The sequence below is a fragment of the Tympanuchus pallidicinctus genome, unplaced genomic scaffold (genome assembly GCF_026119805.1).
Source record: "Tympanuchus pallidicinctus isolate F22 unplaced genomic scaffold, pur_lepc_1.0 scaffold1, whole genome shotgun sequence".
Classification (NCBI taxonomy): Eukaryota; Metazoa; Chordata; class Aves; order Galliformes; family Phasianidae; genus Tympanuchus; species Tympanuchus pallidicinctus.
In genome coordinates this window covers 108,566,413-108,585,126 of record NW_026294618.1, presented here as the reverse complement: position 1 = coordinate 108,585,126, position 18,714 = coordinate 108,566,413, and the positions used below count along the sequence as shown (strand labels likewise).

At 36.7% G+C, this 18,714-nt stretch overlaps 1 protein-coding gene across 7 annotated transcripts in view; it reads left to right on the top strand.

Annotated features, from left to right (window-relative positions):
* The window catches only part of USP34 (ubiquitin specific peptidase 34), a 132,922-nt gene extending 114,219 nt beyond the window's left edge, over positions 1 to 18,703 (top strand). For 4 of the 7 annotated variants that reach the window (XM_052690197.1, XM_052690203.1, XM_052690206.1 and 1 more), the window contains 15 exons: positions 1,305 to 1,452; positions 2,409 to 3,043; positions 4,408 to 4,565; positions 5,486 to 5,564; positions 9,332 to 9,458; positions 9,781 to 9,888; positions 10,965 to 11,069; positions 11,189 to 11,313; positions 12,332 to 12,484; positions 13,412 to 13,535; positions 15,181 to 15,260; positions 16,027 to 16,167; positions 16,286 to 16,432; positions 16,938 to 17,097; positions 17,430 to 18,703. In XM_052690197.1, coding sequence (XP_052546157.1) covers positions 1,305 to 1,452; positions 2,409 to 3,043; positions 4,408 to 4,565; positions 5,486 to 5,564; positions 9,332 to 9,458; positions 9,781 to 9,888; positions 10,965 to 11,069; positions 11,189 to 11,313; positions 12,332 to 12,484; positions 13,412 to 13,535; positions 15,181 to 15,260; positions 16,027 to 16,167; positions 16,286 to 16,432; positions 16,938 to 17,097; positions 17,430 to 18,040 — 2,901 coding nt within the window. In that variant the 3' untranslated portion in view covers positions 18,041 to 18,703. The other 3 variants (XM_052690214.1, XM_052690224.1, XM_052690230.1) reach the window with 3 other exon arrangements.
* Positions 18,704 to 18,714: the final 11 nt, after the last annotated feature.

Sequence of the window (18,714 nt, the reverse complement as noted above, 5' to 3'; positions counted from 1 at the left end):
AATTTTTCTGAATTATTGTTTTAGAAAGACTGTAAGCTGGTTTGAGGACTATTCTTAGTTGTTTTCTTTTTTGCCTGATATGTGCTGGTTAAGTGAATATCGGGTTGACATTTTTTGTTCTTTGTAAAATAGTGGTGAATTGTCTAACCCATAAAATAAGTGCTAATTGGAATCTAATGAATAATTACTGTGGTGTTGGAGCATTCTCACTCACATTTCTAAAGAGAAAGACATTTTTTAACTAAGTGGCACCAGTTAATTGAGAAATAACGAAATAGATCAGGAATTAAAGCCTAGGTTCAGTTAAACTGCTGTTTGAGTTTACTTATTACAGTCTGAAGACTACAAGGGAAAGCTATTGAACATTCTTTCTCTTTTAAAACTTAAGGAAAAAAAAAAGAGGAGATTGCTCCTGATAAGTTTATTTTTTTAATGTTGATTAAAATTTTATAAGCAGAGCATCGATCTTGTTAGCTGCTTATATTCTTCAGGTGGATTGTAGTAGTTGGGAGCACCTTTGGCAATGCAGTTACTGCTTGTGTTTTCCTAGGAGATCCTTTTTTTCTTATCCAGGTAGCTATACCTTAAAGTTAACAGAAAACAGTTTTAAAAACACCTTTAAAATAAAAGAACTTGGTTTATTAGCTTGATAACGCATTGGTAAATTTCCAACCTTGTAGAACTAGAAAGGCACAGGAAATTATGTTGTATTTGTAAGGCTCTTGTAATTGAACAACAGCACTCCATGGGCTTTTCATTACCTGTCAAAAACAGCAAGTGAATGTATTCCTTCAAGTTGTGTAGTTGGATGATGAGTAACAGCATAAAGCCAGATCGACTAATTTGCATGCCGTTTATATTCTTCCCATATAACTTCCCAAATATAATTCCCATATATATTCTTCACATATAACTGCAGTAAAAACTGATTTGGTATTAAAGCTTTGTGTTATCTTAGTGTTATTTTAAATGTTTTTTATCTGTTTTGTAAAAACAAGATTTTTCAGTTTTAAAAGTGCTTAACATTTCAACATTGAAAGTTCTTAAAATGTACAGAATGTAGAGGAACTACCTGGACTTGATTTTCAAAAGCTCTGAATACAATTCAGAAGTGCAGAGCACACTGAAATTTAACAAGCGTTTTCTCTGTCTGCCATAGTCCTCGCATGTGGTATGTACTTCAGTAGCTCCACTTAGTTTTAAAAGTACCTTGAGAGTCATTATAGCTATTTTTAGTTTTTTCTTAATTAATAAATATTACTAGGGTTAATGTGTTCCTCTTGATTTTTCCGTTATTCTTTCAGGTCATTGAATACAACCCATCTCAGTGCCTGGATTGGCTGGCTGTGCAAACACCTCGAAATAAACTAGCGCACAGCTGGGTGCTACAAAACATGGAAAACTGGGTTGAACGTTTTCTTCTGGCGCATAACTATCCTAGAGTGAGAACTTGTAAGTTAATTTAAATTAAAGAAAATAATTGTGCTGTTGTTGCAAGTTATTATGCATATGGTATTCCTGTGACAAATATATGATCTTGTGCATGTATTTTCTTCATCTTTCCAACTGTTTTACAGTTGCTCTGTTTTTTAAAGTATTGCTGTAAATGTGCCTCGTCAAGAGGCAGCTGTTATAGGTGAAAGCCGTATTTTTATTTCATTAATGAAAGAGTACATTAGTAGGTTCTTTACCTTCCTTAATTAATCCACGTGTCCAGGAAAACCCGGTGAAGAAAAGCAACTAAGCAAAGTTGTTCTCTGTAGTTTGCATCACATAGTTGCATTGTAGGTTCTTGCTCTTCTTTCAGTTATCACAAAGTAATCTTTAGTTGAATTGAATCCTTTGAACTTTTGGATTGAAAATAAGTTTTTGCTTCTGCCCAGCTCTAACATGTACTGCCTCTGTAAGTTGTTCTGTCAGGATCACACTGCCAACATTTGTCACATTCAAATGTTGAGCCTTTCCCATGTCTAACTTTTGTTGTATAGAAGATTTGATAGTAATAAGCCACGCTGAAGTTCAATACTGTTTCTGTGGTGGAAGGAGATGTGGAATCTTGGAGGTACAGCTTTGCAGCAGCTTCAATCAAGCAGTAGGAAATAGTCATAGAAAGCATTTCTGTGCATTTCTGTGATGGAACGCATATTATTACAATAGTGAGAATCAAGCAGCAGACAGAAATAGAGGCTGAGTAGGACTGAAAGCTAACTCAACACCTCTTTTAACTTGCTATGTGCTAGTCTTTTCTACTGTTTTGTTCATCTCTAGAGGAAATATCGTCACACCAGATTCTCTAAAATACTCTAAAATCTGTGAATGAGGCATACAACATAATTTAACTTCTGTTTATTGGCTGTTGAACATTTACATCATTTTTGAAAGTGTAACACATCTGTTTTTATTTGAAGCTGCAGCCTATCTCTTGGTGTCGCTTATTCCAAGCAATTCCTTCCGTCAGATGTTCCGATCAACCCGCTCTTTGCACATCCCTACACGTGATCTGCCTCTTAGTCCAGATACTACAGTAGTTCTTCATCAAGTCTACAACGTGCTTCTTGGCCTTCTTTCAAGAGCTAAGTTATATGTTGATGCTGCTGTTCATGGCACAACAAAACTTGTGCCCTACTTCAGTTTTATGACATACTGCTTGATCTCAAAAACTGAGAAACTCATGTTTTCTACTTACTTCATGGACTTATGGAACCTTTTCCAGCCTAAACTTTCTGAGCCAGCTATAGCCACCAACCACAATAAACAGGCTTTGTTGTCTTTTTGGTATAACGTCTGTGTTGACTGTCCAGAGAACGTGCGCCTTATTGTACAGAACCCTGTGGTGACAAAGAACATTGCCTTCAATTACATCCTTGCTGACCACGATGATCAGGATGTAGTGCTCTTCAACCGTGGGATGCTGCCTGCCTATTATGGCATCCTGCGTCTCTGCTGTGAGCAGTCCCCTGTGTTCACGAGGCAGTTGGCTTCTCACCAGAACATCCAGTGGGCCTTCAAGAATCTCACGCCACATGCCAGTCAGTACCCAGGAGTAAGTAGATCAGTGCCAAAAAGTGGAATTTTGCTGTCGATGTTTCCTCCTTTACAGAACGTCTCCTTTATTGAAGGAGTTAAAAAGATGAATATATTCAATGGAAAAATTATTCTATTTTTATTTACTGGTGTGTGTTCAGATCTGATTACTGTCAGGGAGGGATTGTTTTGGATTTTTTCCTTGCTGTGTAGCGGTTGAAGAGCAGATGTTTTTTCTGGAAGCAGCCACTGATGTTTTCAGAAAATTCTGTGTAGTTGTAGGAAACAGGGAAAGACCTTTTAAGTGGTCTTACATTGTAACACCCTGTGTTGGAGGAATTCCCAGTGAGCTTCTTGATGGCTTTCAGTTTCTGGTACATGGCCAAGATTGGATGGCCTGGTGGTGCCTTTTTTAAAGTGTTGGTACTCTGTGAATTCTGCTGCCTCTGCAACGTTATATCACAGTAAAAACAGATACTGGTGTCATTGTGGGAAGCCAAGCTTAGAAATTTTTAAAGAGGGGAAGCATGCAGTTTTCTATGACTGCTTATTTAGTATTGCTTTAGGATCTTTTAGTGGTATGCAAGGTTAGAAAAAAATAATCTGGAGATTTTCATCCCTGCATAGGGGAGGAGGATATGTGGAATCTTCTACACTGAACTTCAGTCTAGTTCAGCTCTCTGACTACAGGTGTACTGTAGCAGTCATGTAAATGGTCTTACTGTTTGCATCTCCATCAGAAGGGACATTAGTTACTTTGGCATGTTTAGCGAATAAAAAAAGTTCAGCGAATTTAGCAGTTTCCTGAACCCTGTTATTTGGAATATAGACATCATCAGAGTTTATGTGTAATTGTGCTGCAGTTTATGTGTAATTGTGCTGCAAAAGAATGACCTTAAACTGCACAATAGAAGACAGGAAGATTGAGCACTTGGATCAAGGTTTCTCAGATACTTTTGTCTATGCAGATGTAGCAATGAGCTGTTAAAAAGCATCAAAGCATGCATTCAAGGTTCAGAAAGATTTATCTCAAATGTCTATGTCATAATGCACATAGTAAATAGTAAAGACTAAAACCAAACGGCATTGAACATAGATATGAGGTCTACAGCTTCTATGTCAGAATTTTAGTTTTTAGTTACTATTTAGCTTTAATTTTTTAAGTTTAAAATGTCTGCTGCTTTTCTGACAGGTTAAAATTTTATCACATCTGCAGTTTTAAATACATTATTTAAATGCTATTTTAGATTTTATTTATGAATTAATAGGAGGAATTTAGGAGGAATTTATGAATTAATAGGAGGAACAAAGGAATTTAAAAATTAGATGTAAACCATAGTATACTGAGGGAGATTTCACTAACTTAATATTTTTGTGTTTCAGGCAGTAGAAGAACTGTTTAACCTCATGCAACTTTTTGTAGCTCAGAGACCAGACATGAGAGAGGAAGAGATAGAAGACATAAAGCAGTTTAAGAAAACCACCATAAGCTGTTATCTGCGCTGCTTGGATGGACGATCTTGTTGGACTACTTTAATAAGGTACATTAGCATTGAAGTTGTGGCATAGCTTGAACAAGAATGGTATTTTGTAGAATGTGAAGTACAATAAAACTTAGTGTAGGTCATTCTATACTTTTTTTTAATTTTAAGGTTGCTTTTATGCAGAAGTAAACAACCAGATCAAATTACATTTTTTTCCAAAATCCAAAGTTGTGGATGTAATGTATTTTAGAAGATTTCAGCATCTAAAAATTCAGAAACTAAACAAACACTGTACAATAAGCAGATATAAACAAGATATATAGAAGATATGTACAGTAAACAAGATATATATTGCTATGGTTCAAAAAGAATCACCATGACAAAACTACTAGAGCCCATAGGGGGAAGAATCATTTAAATGCTGTAAGTGAGCATATAAGCTGAAATTCCATTCTCAGCCTACCATTATTTGTCTAGATTGACAAAACAGTAATTTCATTTGCCATCGGTAACATTTGTTATCTTGGGGCAGAAAAGTTATTTAGAAATTGTATTTGTGGGATGGAATTTTATTGTTCAAATCTCCAATGGTTGTTTTTTTTTTTTTCTAGTATATCTTACTATCTAGTATATCTAGCACGTCTGAAACAGCTGCTTGGGGTTGTTTTCCTTCAATGTAACTGCACATTGTCCGGATATGTAGGTCAGGTACTGGGGTTTTAAATACAACAGCTGATATATTTAAACAGCTGTGTAAAAAGGAAAATGGCCTCTGTTACTTGAAAGGTTTACGTAGGTCATCTGTCACGGGATGCCATCAGATTTTCCCAAATGCAGTGCTGAGATGAATGACTGTGCATAATCCTGTCAGAGATGAGCATGATAATTCTAAGCATATATACGAATACGTATAAGAATTTGCAAGAATATTGCAAGAATATTGCAAGAATATCTCAATGTTTGCTTTTTTCTCCTAGTGCCTTCAGAATATTATTGGAGTCTGATGAAGACAGGCTTCTTGTTGTGTTTAACAGAGGATTGATTCTGATGACTGAGGTATTTTTGTTATTAATTTTGATGAACAGCTTGCTTTTTTTACCAATCCAGTACATCATTCCCATCTCAGCATTCACTTTAAATTGTTTTAGTGTGGTATCATTTAAAATGCAGATGAACTATGTGGATGAATTACTGATGTGTAAAACCTTACTTTTTAGGCTCATAGGAAAGACAAAAGATTTACCAGACATGCCTGAGCTATCATGTACAAATTTAAATGAGTAAATTTGAGGCAATAAAGATCTTCATATTAGATAAAAATAAGAGCTTACTAGATTAGTGATTTGGTAGGGTAATTATGAAAAATGTAGCTTAAATAGGAAAGATGGGCAAGAAATAGTAAGGCTGATATCTCAGATGTGTGGAGCACTTGCTCTGAAGTTCACAGTGGAGAGTAAATCAGGAGCTATTGTAGTTTAGTCTACTATAGATCACAAACCAGTAAAGGAAGTGACTTAGGTCTTCTGTAAATTTGGAGTAAAAAGAGATGTTAGAATACAGAAATAAGAGCTTATACCATTCTCAGATGGCAATTGCGATTAATAATTTTGAACAAGCCTTGAGGCACTTTTGAGGCAATTCTCTTCAGGTTCCCTATGCCCATTCTGCTTCTGTTTGCAGGAAGGAGTGGTTAAAAAATGCATAATCTAGATTTCTTTAAGATGAAACTAATCTTAAAACATCCGTTTCTGGAGCACACAGTGTATTACGGTGTAAATGGATATTTGGTCCATGATCATATCAGAGTTGGTTCAAAATACAGGATTGATAATATAATGACATCCTGAAATGAGTGCAGTTGGATGTCAAGCCTCCCACCATCAAGAGTTTCATTCTACAAAGCTATTTGTACTGTCCTGCATTAATGCAGAAGAAGCCTGAAAGAGATTTCTGGACTGTTAGTGGCTACTTTTCGAAGTGAGTGAGATATGATAAAAATGAGAAGAAGAAAAAAGTTGATTACTCATGTGGTTTTGGTGTGTTTTTTTCCCTCGAGGTGAGTGAAAGAGCTTGGATTCTATTCAATGCTTCCATTATTGAATTTGATCATAGACTAGTAATTGTTTATGAGATACACTGGCAACACAAAATGGGCAGGGATGTTAGGTAGTTTGGAGTACAGGAATAAAATTCTGGATAATCTAGATGTGTTGGAGATGCATAGTAAAAATAAGATGAAATTTATTCTTGGCAGACTGTTATCATTAGGGATAAAACAGCTCCCCAGTGAGAACAAGCTGAGAGAGCTGGGGCTGTTTAGCCTGGAAAAGAGAAGGCTCTGGGGAGACCTTATAACAGCCTTTCAGTATCTAAAAGAGGGCTGTAAGAAAGAAGGGAACAGACTGTATAGGCAGGGTCTTTTATGGTAGGACAAGGGGAAATGGTTTCAAAGTGAAAGAGGGGCAGTTTAGATTGGATAAAAGAAAGAAGTTTTCTACAGTAAGGGTGGTGAGATACTAGAACTGGTTGCCCAGAGAGGTCGTGGAAGCTGTGTCCCTGCAGACATTCAAGGTCAGGCTGGATGGGGCTCTGAGCACCTGATTGACCTGTAGATGTCCCTTTTCATTCCAGGAGAGTTGGACTGGGTGACCTTTTAGGGTCCTGGAACGATTCTGTGATAATAAACTGATATAAATGCATGGTAGAAAACAACTGGGTAGGAGGTAGTTTAAGCTGTACAGTAAATGAGGTATTGGAATAGGTTGCTACAGAAGGGGGTCAGCAGCACAAGTGGAAGTCTCCAGATGTTCTTCAAGCAAACATTTGTAGTGAAGGATATGAAGACATTCAGCCTGCCTTAAGGCATGTAGGTGGATTAGGTGGTGCTTTGAGATTGGTTCTTCTTAACCTTTTGATGTCACTACTTTGTGTTTTCTCAATCACATAATAGAAAAAGCTGGAATTACCAAATCAGAAGTGGCACAAATAAAGACACTGCAGTACTGTTTGAAAATTCATTTTTCCCAAGCTTCTTACAAATAGAAGTGTTTTAACTAGCTATAATTAGTTTCCCTGGAATATGTTCCTTTCTGTCTTGTAAACATTTGCATTCCATAAACTTGGGATAAAAATACAGGAACTGAGTTATAACTTGATTTGTTTGTTTCTGAAACTGGTAAGTAAACTAAGGTACTCATGTACAAAAAGAACTAACCTTGATTAACTTTGATTCCTACAAACAATTGATATTAATTTATAAAGAATGTGTAATACAAAGTACAGTTTGTCCCTTGTAAGATATCGCTAGAATTGGGATAAAACTTTCAATTGAGTTGCTTTATGACTTGAAAGTCCCAGGCCTTATCTCTTCCCTTGTTCACTGAAAATGTTTTGCATCATGAAAGTTACTGCAAACATTTATCATGTGCAGAACAGTTTTCCATTCTAGCAAGGTGTATAGTCAATAGGTGTACAGAAGTTAGGCTAAGTAGGATTATCACGGTGGAAAGATAATAAATGGAAAATGCTCATTGATGTTGTAGGCTCACCATAAACTCCACGAGGAGCAATCTCCAGAAAGAGATCCTTCCTCAGTGGCAGTCAGCCCTTAAATGGGAGCTGGGAGAGGTGCAGCCAGGCTCCACCCCTTCCAGTAGCACCAGTGAATTGCCTTCGCCTGTGCTCCTGTGGCTGGCTCAGTGCTCGCCTCAGGTGATCAATCAGAGGGTTCAGGCTCAAAGGGTTTGCCATGTATCTTATCATTATGATACAAAAATGCCAAGTTTTTTGCACTATGTGGAATGAGATTGTTTCTTTCTTCAAAATACCCTCAACAAATTAAATAACATTTGTTACATCTTGTGCTACAATTGTTGTGCTGCTGGAAATTAGTTTTCCTTATCAACGTTTCTATAAAAGTTATTTTAGAAGATATTTTTGTTAGAAAAAAGCTAAGTAATTCATCTAACGTATGTACAGTCGTATGAGCATTAAGTCCTTAAGCAGCACTTGGAAAAAAGTATCTGTATCAGTCTTGTAGATTGTTTTCTGTTTTTTACCAAAAATTAGTATACCCATGCCTTTCTTTATACATTTCTAATATCACTTGGAATGTTGGCAAAAAGATAAAGCTTATAGATATGTAAAAATATTGTACCTCAAGTTATGTTTTGTTTATTGTGTTTTAGATAGATTTTGTTTTTGAAAACTTTGTCATTATTTTGTGTCAAAGTGATTGTAGTCTGCGTAACTCTCACTAATATAAAGCTAGGTTGAAGTCAGATTTGGAATGTTTATAAATGGGTATCTGTAGGAGTTGCTTTGTGTGTCACAAAACTGCTTTCTTCTTGAGCAGAGATGAAGGGTATGGAGGTTGTTGTTATGGTAAATTTTACAAGGTCAGTGTCCCTCTGGCATGCATATGTGAAACACTGTATATGACTCTGTTTTTTGGGTTAGGTGAGAAAAACACAGTTCAGCCTTATGACCAAGAGCAAGTTTCAGTTTAACCTCCGTGGATTACTTACAGTTCATTCTTACAAATACTGTATGCCCTAAGAATCATATTTAGTTGTCATAAAAGATACCCAGTCATTTCTCCCCATCCCTCCCTCCTTCTTTCTCTGTCGCATTCTAATTGTGTAAAAAACATTGCTCTTGTTTTAAACGTTATGTTTCTAGTAACTTTTGATTACAGCTGACATTGATACTTACTTTGATTTCTCATACATGAAATAAATGTAAAAGTGGTATTTGCAGGATAGAAATAGAAATGATAATGATGTGTTGTTTGGCAACATGAAGTTGTGCATTTTTTCTTTTAGTCATTTAACACATTACACATGATGTACCATGAGGCTACGGCTTGCCACGTGACTGGAGACCTGGTAGAACTTCTGTCTATATTCCTTTCAGTTCTTAAATCGACACGTCCATATCTTCAAAGAAAAGGTTTGGTTACAACTCCTCAAAGGTTTATGTTTTTTGTCTACTAATTAGTTTTTGTGACCCAAAACCTCGTATTCTGTCTTGCTCAATATTTGTATTTAAATTTAAACTTTCCATAGATGTGATTACTAGATTGTTTCTTATTAAATTACTGTGTACATAAACTGAAACTAGATTTAGTTTGAGATTTATTAGATTTCTAGAATGAGAAAAAGTAACGTTAGAAGAAAAAAGGCAAATTCTTCAGCAGTAAAATTCCATACTTGATTTATAGATCTCTCGTGAAATTAAATTAGCAGATTTCTGTGTTTTTTTGCATTCACAGATGTGAAGCAAGCTCTCATTCAATGGCAGGAGCGAATTGAATTTGCCCATAAACTTTTAACTTTGCTAAATTCCTACAGTCCTCCGGAACTTAGAAATGCTTGTATTGGTAAGTCATAATATTATGAATGCAGTTAAGAAGAACCTGCTTTATGTAGTTACCTGATTTGAAATTTAAATTCTATTTTTGCAAGAGCACATGCTTACTAGATAATCTATGGATTTGAATTCTTGATATTATTGTTGACAATGTATCATTGTTGCCATCATTCCAATAATAAATAATTCTGTTTTCATTAGGCTGCAGTTAATATTCATTGCTAGGTGTGCAGACTGTGCACAGAAAGTCATCATCCATCTTGAGAGGCAAATTTGCAAACCTGACTTAGTAAAAGTCAGATGCAGGATTAAGGAATAACTCAATAACTCAAGTATTAAGACAGTTCAGAATCAGATCCCAGATCTTTCATTAAAATTCTGATACTAACTTAAAATCTCAAAGGGGAACGTGCTGACCAAGTTCATCTGCATTACAACTTTAGCATCTACCTTTATGATCCATTTTATGCAAAGTATAATATAAATAAAGTTTAAGAACTTGTAGCAGTGAATGATTAGTTTTCTAAAATTGTATGCATAGATGTTGTATGTAATGTGTCTAGTTTGTGCTACAAGGCCTATTCCAGAAGCTTTTTTGGAAACAGATTTTCAAAATAAATTTTAATGGATGCAGTCTGCATTTTTTGGCATGCTAATGATGGCCCAGAACCTTGTCCACATTAAACTTTATTTGTGTGATCTGCATGCATTTTCCCATTATTTTGAGTGCCTTTCTAATTGTCCTTCTGACTGCTGCTGGTTACATTTTCCAGGTATCAAACCTGATATGTTAAAGAAGAAGGAAAGAGGGTAATTTTATTGAGCTTCTACTTTCTGCAAGCTGGCACCCCTCTCATTGGTTGTACATTCACTGTTGAGCAGGTTTTTCTACAGTTGGCAGAGGTGAAGGGAGTCCTGACTAATTATTCAGGTCTATTCACTTCGCGTGTTGTTCACAGTAAAGCTACCTCCACAGTGCACACTAGCAAAAGAGAGATGAAAGAGTGAAAATGCATGAGCCATAAGTTGAACTGTTTTTTGCTAAGAAATAACAATATATAATAGAAAAAACCTTTTTGTTTGTAGATGTCCTCAAGGAGCTTGTACTTTTAAGTCCTCATGATTTCCTACATACTCTGGTTCCATTTCTACAGCACAATCATTGTACATACCACCACAGTAATATCCCAAGTACGTATTTCAGTGATTGTATTTTGAAGTTCTGTTAATCTGTTATTACTCTGTCATGTTTCTCATTGATGTTAGATACTGACCTTTTCATATCTATTTTATCCTACCTTGTACTACAGTGTCTCTTGGACCTTACTTTCCATGTCGTGAAAACTTGAAATTAATAGGGGGAAAAAGCAATATTCGTCCTCCACGTCCCGAGCTCAATATGTGCCTCCTGCCTACTATGGTAGAAGCCAGCAAGGTACGTAAGCATAGTCTTTATTCTATTTTCAGTGATTTTTCCTTTCTATAAAAAGTATGGTAAGAATCCATTAGTGTATTATTTTCATTTTCTTTGTAAACGAAGCATAATTCTTCTTCAAGATGTGTTGTCCTCATATACTCCATTCTAGATGTGCACTCCAGAAACACCATTTTCCTGCCTTTGGTGATACATAGCTTCATTATTCCAGATACGATAAGAGTTGAAACCTTGTATTCAAGGTAAAAACTACCAAATGAAAAGCTACCAAAAAAAAAAAAAAAAAAAGCCAAAAAAAGCCCATATTTGATAGTTTTCCAGTCTGTTTGGAGTATTTATAAAGAAAATTCAGGAACAGCCCAGGCATTGGTCCAGATGGGTTTGAAACCATGTTAAGGTTTATTAACAGTTAAGTAGGTCCTCCACATTTCATTAAGGGTCCATTCCAAGAGAACTGAAGCACAATCTACTTATTGTTTGGGTAAAATACCAGTACTTGACATACATAGGGCAGTTTTATAGTGCTCTGGATCTTTTCCTTTCTACTTTTCCTTCTGTGGGCTTCCCTTATGGGATGCCAGCTCTGGTGGGGTGACATCACAGTCACTTGCCATGTCCCGATATTACAGTTGAACAATGGTGGGATTCAGCTTACCAAACTTTGACTATCTGAAGATTGTTGTTCTGCCCTTCCTGTGGCTAATGGAGAATTGCACCATCAGGAGGTTGATCCTTCATGTATTAGGCACCTGAGCCTGGGCAGCAGAGCATATTCAAATGAGTAGATTTTAGATAGCTAAAGTCAGGTAAGATGAATCCCACCCTTAAATGAATATGTATGGACAACCATTTGAAGAAGGAAAGCTGGTTACTCGCTGTAAGGTAACCGTAGTTCTTCAAGATGCTTTGTCCACACAGATTGTGATCTTCCTCCTGTGCTAATGCAGAGCCCTAGGGGAATTCTTACCCGTGAAGGATTGAGTGGTGGTTGAAGCCGCCATACCCCTTATGCCCTCAGGTACAGTGGTCGCAAGGACACACTGAGTGCAGGCACTGCCCCAGTGGACACTGCTATTCAGAAAGAATCCAGTCTCCTGCACATGGGGTGTGTGTGCACGTAGATGGGAATCTGTGTGGGCAACACATTTCGAAGAAGCACGGTTACTGTAGGGTAAGTAACCCTTCTTTTTTAAAGCTTTCAAAATGATGCTTTGTGTATTTGTGCACCATCAAATTTACTGTATGTTTTTTTAAAAAAAAGGCATAGAACAGGAAATTACTCATGTTTTTCCATCTCATATCCAGCAGCAGTGGATACAACAGAAAATAATGTAAATATTTGAACTGAAAAGTCATATGACACAGTATTTCACAAGTTATACTTAATCCATATACCGTAAGAACTGGAAGGTTTGTGAGCCTCTAGAACCCCATCGCAATTATGTTTTACCTGTTGGTTTTTTGTTGTATGCTATTTTTAATTTGTTCGTTTTGTAAAAGATGGCATTTTCTTTGCTTGAATGTTTGAGATTTCCTTTCGGCTATCTGGCCTACAGAAGCCCATTTTGAGTACATATATCCAAAATATATTAAATACTGGCATACAAAGCCCTTGGCACGTTTACCATTTGGTTTGGGATATTCCTGAAAATACTGCTTTGAGAGCTTGTGAAGCTTTATCTTGAGAAAATTCTGACTTCTGCACATAGTAACTGACAAATTATGATTTGCAAAGTAGTAGTGTATATATTTAGGTATCTGTTATGGTAGGAAATTACTGTATTCTCATTCTCTTCAAGGTAAGGTATTCATGCAGCTTCACATCTTCTCAGTCAGTTTATTCAGAATCCTACATTTTTACTGCCAGGGAACATTATGTGCCATCCCTGTGCCATTCTCGACGTTGTGCTTAACAAGGACACAGTGGTGAGACACATCTGGACTGAGTGAGACTTGGAAATCCCCCTGCTGTATTCCTGTAGTATTTGATGACATGTTTTAGGGCAAGAAGTGCAGGGAAATCAGGCTAGGTGCTTGGAAAATCTGGTAGTGGTTGAGCTGCTTACGTAGTTTAAATGAAGTTCTCTTAAATCTCCAGGGAAAAGATGATGTTTATGATCGTATGCTGCTAGACTACTTCTTTTCTTATCATCAGTTCATCCATCTACTGTGCCGAGTTGCAATCAGCTGTGAAAAGTTTACTGAAACATTAGTTAAAATGAGTAAGTATGAAAGTTAAACAGCTTAAGGATGTTGGTTTTTTTAATTGTGATAATTGTGAGCACTTCTCCAGCAAGCTTTGTGTTCAGTATTCTTAAGAAGTAGCTACACTTGCGGAACTTGCTGTACTAATTACTGTGGAAATCAGTTTCCCATAATCTACCAAACAGTATAATGCAGTACATTCTTACCCACATGACTTTTATGCTTCAGGCTTCTGCAGAATGGACATGTGACAGTCAGTGAGAATTCATTCTACTTGTAAATAGGTTTCACACAGAGCTTTGTGTCAGCTCCAAAATCCTCATCACCTCTGCCAGACAGTGTAATTTCTGGCACTTATTTTGTCTTCTCAGGAGCATGTGAGACCATTTATCCTGTCACTGACAGCGTTGGCTTTGTAGTAGAACGTGGGTTTGTTTATCTTACTCCTTTTGGGAGCCCATCACAACAGTTAACCCAGATTAACAACCATCCAGTCATGTCATTTGTACCTGAAAACAGAGATGTTGTTTAAGCTCCACAACTAAGTATTACCACTGTGTGGCATTTTTTCTTATCACAGTATAAACCTACTCTTTAACATGTGTTAGCAAAGGTGTTGCTGGCTTTATCTGTCTGAATTGCTCCAAGCATTCTGCCTGCGTCACTGCAGAAGAGCATCCTGCCATGAACTGCCCATTAAGTGCATGTGTTACTTTGAAGGCACATTATGGTGCGTGTTTTGTTATCTTTTTCCCACCAATGACCCCAAGATGAGCTCCACTTTCAAGCGTTGTAGTGAAGATACAGAAACATTGCAGTCACACAAATACAGTTATTGCGTAGATAAACATTTCAGGAGCTGTCTCTTCAATTCAGTTATTAAAATTAGGCATCTTGCCAGATTTCCTTGTGTAGTCGCTCAAGAGAAGTAGATTACATCCAAGAAAAAGTATTCTATTGATTCTTAGACACCTTGAGCAGCATGAACCACCTTCCAAAGACGCCAGCTTGTTTTTTCTGTTGAAGCCAAATAGCTAGCTAAGATTAAATGCCAAACTTGTAGATAAAAGGATACAAAATTAAGTTACCTTCAAACAAGAATGGTAATAGAATGTTCTTTTGATCCTCAAATCACCCAACTGCACATTTTTTATCGTACTGCTGTGATTGTAACTCTTGCATTATTGTTTACTATAGATTGTGTTAGTTAAAACAGTTCACTGGAAATATGTCTCTTTGCTGTTGGTGCTTGGGAAATAATGAGAATGACACTTAAAAATTTATGTGCTATTTTTGAGAAAATTTAAACTTTCTGAATGTTGTAGCTGACCAGCTGAAAACATAAAAAGACTTGAAAGTAATGAATATAATGAGTAACTTAAAAATAATGAAAAAATCTGGTTACAAATGTGAAACTAAAGCCAGCTCTGCTCTTTATTTTTACATTTCCCAGAAGTACTAAAGGGATACATGCATTTATTAAAGATACTGTAAAAACTTCACAGACCGGAGGTCTTTCTAATTATAGATTAAACAAAAAACTTAGGACGTGCTCATAGCAAATGTTATGGCACTTTGTTCCTGTTCGTATAAGTGAGCATCTCCAAGGAAGGTGAACTTGCCATTATTCACAAAGTAACTTTTATTTTCTCAAAATTTCAGGTGTTCTTGTTGCATATGAAGGTTTACCACTTCATCTTGCATTGTTCCCCAAGCTTTGGACTGAGCTTTGTCAGACTCAGGTAAGAGTCAGTGTACTGGAGAACTAACAGGATGAAAATAAAAGCAAAACACAACAGCCGTAAAACAAATTTTAACCTGTACATCTTAACCAGTGGGTCTTGCTCAGTCTTTCAAAATATTAAATATTAATTCTGTTTTGAATAAAAAATACCCCTACTTGTGTTATCTGACATCTGATAAAACTAAGTGAATGAAGTTTAAAAATGTAGCAAACTGAAGTATGCCCTAGGTACTGCAGAAACTTATGCAGTGTATATGATAGTACAGTTATGCAGTAACTGATGCAGTTATGCAGTACATGATGGTAGTAGTCTCCACAGTAGCCTGCTTTCCAGCTTTTTATGTCTTATAATCACAAGTATGATTGAATGAAAATGGAGAGATCTCTAACTCTGAGGTCTTCCTTCTGGAATAGAACATAATGTGATTCTGTGATAACATGCCCACTTTTGCACCTTTGCAAGAGGGTGCTGTAGTTGACTCAGGTTAGGAGACTCTGGCCCTTCAATTACATCCCGGTCGTGATAAACCTGCATTCCTTCAGAATAAACTTCATAAAGGGAAAATGTGAAATAATTGACAGCACTTAATTTGTACAGTTTACTCATAGCTGATCAAAATGCTTTTATCAGTGAGATTCCTCCTGTATGAATTAAAAACATAACCAAGCCCACAGATATTTCTTCACCTAAACTACTGAAAATTGCGCTGCTGCAGTGATTTACTTTCAGTAGTGGCTTGAAGTGTGCTTTCTTTCTTTACCAGTCTGCAATGTCAAAGAACAGCGTAAAGCTCCTCTGTGAAGATCCAGTTTTTGCAGAATATATAAAATGTATTTTAATGGATGAAAGGACCTTTCTTAACAACAACATTGTGTACACCTTTTTGACGCATTTTCTTCTGAAGGTGAGTGATCTTTTATTGGAAGTTCCAAGAATTGTAGTCTGGTGTATGTTCTTTCAGCTTAAGATACTGTTTTCACAGTTCCATTTTTTGTGGTTTAAAAGAATCTGTTATTTTACAGGTCCAAGGGCAGGTGTTTTCTGAAGCAAACTGTGCCAATTTAATCAATACTCTAATTACAAATCTAATAAATCAGTATCAAAGCCTAGAATCTGATTTCAGCAGCCAGAGAGTTGAAATCTCCAAAGCAAGCTCTGCTTTAAATGGGGTGAGTCTTTTCTAAGCCATTCAATAATCAGCATCATTAAGAGGCAGCTTACTTTTATGGAAGCTCTTCAGCACCATTTGTCAGCTTCTAAAGAGATAGGTATGGTTAGCTGAGTTGTCTGGCTGGACGAGTTAATTAACGCATGCAAGATCAGCGTGCATGCATTGTTTCAGTATGCACAGAGTGCATGCTTGAGTCTCCAAGCAGATGGTGGGTATCATAAGACTTGAAAGGTGGGCTAGTAGCAGGAAAAAGAGCAACACGAAGTGCAGGAATCACTGCTATGTTTTAACCCAGCAGTGCTTACCGTGGGCAGTGCAGGACAGATATGGGTTCAGGTCAGCGTGTTAGCAGTGGCTAAGAAATTTTAGTGGCGTGAGTATATTTACAATTTGATCTTTCAGATGTTCAGAACATCTTGAAGCCTCTACTTACAGTCTCTGTGTAGCTTTAATCAAAAGAGTTTGAAATAAGGCCGATTAAGGTTGTTTGTTTATTTTTTTAGGACCTCCGAGCACTTGCCTTGCTGCTTTCAGTGCATACTCCTAAACAGCTCAATTCAGCCCTGATTCCAACTTTACAAGAACTTTTAAACAAGTGTAGAGCATGTCAACAACAGAGGAATTCACTACAAGAACAAGAAGCCAAAGAAAGAAAAATTAAAGGTTTGCCTTCTGTAATGGTGTCAGTCAAACAATGCTCTGATTTTGCAAAGTTTTACAAAATTAACATAACATGTGGCTTTCTTACCACAGAAATCAAGCCATTTCTTGGTTCCCGTCCTTAACACTACACAAGACATTCTGTATTATTATGGGGCTAAGACAGTTACATGAATTGTTGTTAAGGAAATAGGTATTTCTTGAAATATACTGTGTTTAATACAGAAAAGTAAAAAAAAAAAAAAAAAAAAAAAAGTGAAAGGAATGTCCTGCTGCTTGGGTGTATGGTGTGAAAGCAATGTTTCCTTTATAGAGTTTTCTTTTTTTCCTTACAGATGACGAAGAAGCTACTCCTGTAAAAAGAAGACGGGTCAGCAGTGATGAGGAGCACACTGTAGACAGTTGTATCAGTGACATAAAAACTGAACCCCAGGAAGCATTGACCCCAACAAGCACTTCAGATAATGAGACACGGGACTCTTCGATCATTGATCCAGGCACTGAACAAGATCTTCCTTCCCCTGAAAATAATTCTGTCAAAGAGTACAGAATGGAAGTTCCATCTTCATTTTCAGAAGACATAATGCTGACAATGAGGTCACAGCATACAGAAGAGCAGTCAGGAAACGGTAAATTTCAAGAATGCAAAGAATTTAAAGACCTGCAGACTTCCAAGGATTCCGCTGTAGCAGAGGAGGACTCAGAGTTTCCTTCCACATCGATTTCAGCAGTTTTATCTGACCTCGCAGATTTGAGAGGCTGTGATAGTCAAGCCTTATCATCCCAGGACCCTGAAACTAGTTTATCAATCACTTGTGGCCATTCCAGAGGACTTTTTAGTCTTATGCAGCAGCATGACATTTTAGACATCCTGTGTAGGACCATTGAGTCTACAATTCATGTGGTTACAAGGATATCTGGAAAAGGAAATCAAGCTGCTTCTTGACATTAGATGAAGCATGTCTGCTTCTAAGTCTTTTTTTTCCTTCCCTCCCCCAAAAATGCTGTTGCCTAAGTTTTGCTTATTTCTGTTCTGTGCTTCAGTTTGTCCAGTGCTCTCTGCTTGAATGGCAAGATAGACTTATATGCTTAATTCTTGGTCAGGCAGATCTCCAGTTTTATTTTTTGTTTGTTTTTGGATTTCTTTTTTGCATCTACCATACACTTTCTTAAAGGGCAATCAGATAATGGATATGTTTTATGTAATTAAAAATTCACTGTAGTGGCTTTCATTTAATATGGCTGTCTGGGAGAACAGGGCCTCCTTGCCCTGTATGATGTAATTTAAACTTATGGCATTTTTACTGTGTATAATATGGTGTCCTCTGTGCCAGTTTTGTACCTTATAATAGAGGCAGATTGCCTCAGATCGCTGTGGTTCTTATTATCAAAATTAAGTTTACTTGTATACTAAACAACCACAAGAAATTTGATTCTGTAAAGAATCCTCTTTAGCTGTGGCCTGGCAGTATATATATGGTGCTTTATTTAACAGAATACCTGTGGAGGAAATAAAGCACACTTGATGTAAAAATAATTGTTTTATTTTTATTGACATGATCAATTGCTATTCTGTGCACTTCATTAAACTGATTGTGATGACTTTTCATTTGTTTATAT